Genomic DNA, 5,142 nt, shown 5'->3' on the forward strand with positions numbered 1-5,142 from the left:
ATAATTATCAAACTGGGTAAGTTGTTAGATATAAATATCGAGTATGCCTCTCTACTTGCACATATATGGTTAAAGTCTCTCATATTTCACTGTGAAATTACACGGAATTTGTTATTATATAAATAGTACTCCCTTCATTTTAATTTTTGTGAACCTTTTCAGAATACAAGGATCAATTTTATAACTTTAACTGTGAATTTCGATATATATTTTTTAAATTTATAAAAATAAAATTTATATATTTAAAAACTATATAAAAAATAATATAAGTCATGATAATTTATAATTCAAATAATTTTTTTTTAAAAAATAAGAATAATATGGTCAAAGTACCATCTCGATTTACGTAAATTGAAAAGGAAAAAGCAATAAAACAGAGGGAGTGTATATGTTGTAATCCTCACATGGCATCTAGGTCCACACCGTATTTTAGACCCCACTAGTAAGTGACCCAACTTGAACGGTGCAACCATACACGGTAACTTGTAAATATTATCATAATCGAATATTTACGTTATTTCCTATGCTTATACTCCCACTATATAAATAGTCACCCTTGTTCTTGAATTCCCATCACAATTCTCCAATTTTCTCGCGTTTTATCAAGCTAAGTGGATCAGATTTACCGACATGGCTTTGAAGGTAATTAAATATCTTAAGCATCCTTTACAATTCTGTTTTTCTTCTAGTGTATATTGATCTTGCTTGCAGTTGGTCACTGAAAATTAATCTTTTGAGCTGTGAAATGGGTTTTTTTGAGATAAATTTTTGTTTTAATTATGGGTTTTGTGTTATATTAGTATTGTTCAATTGGGTTTGTGGATCTGTAGTTTTCATGTGGTTTTGATCTTTCTTTCAGTGTTTTTATGGATTCAATGATTGGTTGTTATATAATGAATTTTCAATGACTTGGTTTGATCTATTGGCGTAATTGATGTTTTAAGAGTTCTTGTTTAGTAGTTTATACAGTGGTTAGGATGCAGTACATTTTTGGCCTTGTTAAAAGATTTATGCTAATGATTGTGATTTGAGCACCGCTGTAGTAACTGTTTCTTTTTTACATAATGCTTTGTTATGCTTTCTATTGTACTTTGCGATGACCTCTTTACTTGTGTTAATTCTTATCTGACCTTCTTTGAAATACCCTTTTCTTGAGCCTGAGGGTCTATTGGAAATAGCCTATCTACCTCTTAAGGTAGGGGTAAGGTCTGCGTACACTCTACGGGTCTACCCTCCCCAGACCCCACTTGTGGGAATATTTTGGGTATGTTGTTGTTGTTGATCGCGATTTAAACACCGAATTAGATAAAATTAGTCCTGATGCAATGGCAGATGAACCATACCCTGATCACTCGTCACCTGTGAGTAGGAATTTGTGTGTTACATTTTTTGGCCTTCTTAAAAGGCGTATACTAGTCAATGATGTGTTGTTTATGGCCCAAAAGTAGTCTATAATTTCAACAATTTTTTGAAGATTTCATTTTATGGGAGTCGGTTTTTGAGATTGTTGATATTATTGGCTATAAATATGATGTATCCTTTTGAAGCTTATGTCAATGATTAAATCCAGGGAAAACCATTTAGTGAAATATGAAACCTTAGAATCAGAATGAACTATTAATTTTTGTGCATTTCCATAATGTTAGGTGATGCACAAAATGCTGTTTCTCGAATTTATATGATGCTACATGAACCAACTTCTGTGTAAATAATCCAACAAAAATTGAAGATCCTCTAGCAACAGCTTTTTGCTTTTACTTATCCCTGTTATCGATTGCCTGGTGCAGGGCCGGCCAGAGGGCCAAGCCACTAAAGCTGGGGCTTTAGGCCCCAAAATTTTGGAGGCCCCATTTTTTTTTTCATCCCATGTTCGCTACCTTATTGAATTTTCCAATTAGCTCGATTTCGAGACACGCAAGATCAATTAGAGAGGGAAGGGCTCCTTAGCAAGATATTTTTTATTATAAAGCGCGAACCTGAAACCTCTAGTTAAGAGAGGATGAGGCATAATTTTTACCTATAACAGATTTATAGGTTAATATTTCTTTTAAAAAATATTGAGCAGAAAAAATAAGGTCAATAAGGTCTCCCGTTAAAGTTGGCTTTAGGCCACCAATCATATTGAGCCGCCCCCGGCCTGGTGTGGGAACTTGTTTACGTTCCCTGGTCGAAAACCTATCGTTGCCCCTCCATGTTTCTTATATTGGGAAAAGGAAGGAAATTAAAGAAACGCCCCATTTTGTGTTCAGCCTGGCTTTGATTTCTTTCTGCTGTTCATAACCTAGTGGCTGTAATTTTGTGTCCTACTTTTAAGTGACTAGAAGAACTGTTGGTTGGTCAGTCGCCTTGCTACTTAGAAGTACACTAGCCTAAACTTTGGTGGTGAAAGCATAGAAATGTAGAGCTGGATTATGGTTGAATCATAGGGTAACAGACGGGCCAAAGCAGTTAACAAAAATCTGAGGGTATAACACATTACCTAAAGTTGTTTCTGGTGCTTCACCGTGATGTATAAAAGGTAGCATTTCTAGAAGAGCAAAAGAAAGAAGGTGATCCCTTCAGTTCCACCTGGCATTCCTCAAATGATATCATAAGTCAAGTTCTATGATGAAGAACAGAAAAACACATAATTCTCACTCCAATTTTCTTTTTCATAACATGGTGGAAGCAAATTGTTGGCCAGCCGAGTCTTTTACTATGCTGAGGAATGTTTGTTGTGCTTCTCTCGTCTAACATTTTGCAGATACTCTTTGGACTAACCGTGAACAAGTCCACCAATGATTTCTAACATACATAATTGATACCCTGAATTGCAAACTCTTAATTGACACCATTAAAGCACACTCAATTTGTATCATAGATTTCCATATACTTTCTTTTGTTGAACCACCAACTCTCTTCATCCCCACTATTAAGGTGGTGGGTTACATCCTTATTTTATCATTAGGAAATACCTGAAAGTAAAACTTTGCATCCACTGCTAGTCACACCTTTTACTGAAATATTTGGGTTTCAGGAGGAATTTGAAGAGCACGCTGAGAAAGCTAAGACATTGCCAGAGAGTACCTCCAACGAGAACAAGCTTATTCTTTACGGGCTTTTCAAGCAATCTACTGTTGGCAATGTCAACACGAGTGAGTATTATGCTTGAAATGTCTTGATCATACTGATCTACTTGTGCTTCATGTCTCAAACTAGCTTTGTTTTGTTCTTACATACATTCTTATTTATGGGCAGGCCGTCCTGGTATGTTCAACATGAGGGACAGAGCAAAGTGGGACGCATGGAAGGCTGTTGAAGGTATGTGATCTACAGTTTTCAGATTGACTTCCTTTTGTCTTAGCTGTACGAGAAACACAACTAACTGCACTGTGCATCTATGGCAGGAAAATCCACTGACGAAGCTATGAACGACTATATCACCAAGGTGAAACAGTTGCTGGAAGAAGCTGCTGCTTCAGCATAAGGCTCTGCCATCTACGTTGTTAAATTCTTATTGGACTATGTAATCTTATTTCCAATGGCTTGTTTGATGTTACAGCAGGTGTATGCTTTTACAGGCTGCAAAAGAACACTGCTATAAGTTATGTTTGAACTTTCTATCAATAAACCAAAAAACAAAAAAGAGTTTGAATTTAGTTTCTTTATATGGAGTAATTGACAGCTTGCTACAGTTACCAGTTTAAAAAGAAATATGGAGTAATTAACAGCTTGGTTAAAACCTGATTGAACTGCATGATTTGGCCAAACTAAAATATTTATAAACTGTAAAATCATAAGTAAGGGATGATTAATTTATGACTTTTAAGTTATAAGTTAGTTTGATAACCTTATAAGCTTAGCCAAAAATTCTTAGTTTTTGAACGAGTCCGGAGCTAAAATGGCTTATTTTTGCAGCCATTAGATCAAAATAGGCTGTCTTTTTTTTTTTTTTATACCACAATGGGTATTTCGTTGGTTATCCAACGAAATACCCACACAAGGCACTGTTTATAGCCGGATTTTTTTGTTGCATTTCGCTACAACAATTTTTTTTTTTTTTTGCATTTCGTGAATAAAAAAATGAAATAAGAAATTATATATATATATATATATATTATTTTTGCATTTCGTTGGTATATCTGCGAAATAGTAAAAAAAAAAAATTTGTATTTCGTTTATTAAACAACGAAATATGAAAATAATTTTTTTTGTATTTTTGTATTTCGTTTATATAAAAAAATAGGAAAATAATTTTATTTTCATTTCGTTTATATAAAAAGAAATAGGAATACATATATACGCAAGTTCTTCGAAAAAATACGCAAGTTAAAAAAAAAAACGCGTAAAACGGACGTCCGAGCGCAAAGTTATGACCATCTAAAGTTTGACGACTTTACAACTAGTTTTTCTCCCTATATTTTTTAGAATTATATTTATATTCAAAATAAAGTTATATCTTGACTTTACAACTATTTGTTTTTTTTGTTTATTAAAAAACGAAATAATTTTTTTTATTTATTTCGTTCATCTAAAAACGAAATATGAAAATAATTTTTTTTGTATTTTTGTATTTTTTTTATATAAAAAAATAATAAAATAATTTTATATATAAAAACGAAATAGGAATACATATACCAATGAAATAGGATAAATATATATATATATATATATATATATATATATATTTTGTATTTCATTTATTGTGTTGTTGTATTTCATTTATATAAAAACGAAATTGGAAAATATTATTTTTTTATATGAATATATATTTTGTTGGTATATAAACGAAAAAAAATAATTATTTTCCTATTTCGTTTTTATATAAATGAAATACAAAAATATATATATATATATATATATATATATATTTATCCTATTTCATTGGTATATGAAATATATATATATGTATTCCTATTTCGTTTTTATATAAACGAAATGAAAATAAAATTATTTTCCTATTTTTTTATATAAACGAAATACAAAAATACAAAAAAAATTATTTTCATATTTCGTTTTTAATAAACGAAATACAATTTTTTTTTTTTACTATTTCGTAGATATACCAACGAAATGCAAATATATATATATATATATATATATATATATATTTTCCAATTTCGTTTTTATATGAACGAAATTAATTTTTTTTATCCTATTTCG

At 31.3% G+C, this 5,142-nt stretch overlaps 1 protein-coding gene across 1 annotated transcript; it reads left to right on the plus strand.

The window, feature by feature from the left end:
* Nucleotides 1-483: 483 nt before the first annotated feature.
* Nucleotides 484-3,638, plus strand: LOC132635434 (acyl-CoA-binding protein). Its single transcript, XM_060351829.1, has 4 exons — nucleotides 484-642; nucleotides 3,017-3,134; nucleotides 3,238-3,300; nucleotides 3,387-3,638. Exons 1-4 carry the CDS (start codon nucleotides 631-633, stop codon nucleotides 3,464-3,466), a joined length of 273 nt encoding a protein of 90 aa, XP_060207812.1. The 5' UTR covers nucleotides 484-630; the 3' UTR covers nucleotides 3,467-3,638.
* Nucleotides 3,639-5,142: the final 1,504 nt, after the last annotated feature.

This window comes from Lycium barbarum, chromosome 4 (genome assembly GCF_019175385.1).
Source record: "Lycium barbarum isolate Lr01 chromosome 4, ASM1917538v2, whole genome shotgun sequence".
Lineage (NCBI taxonomy): Eukaryota > Viridiplantae > Streptophyta > Magnoliopsida > Solanales > Solanaceae > Lycium > Lycium barbarum.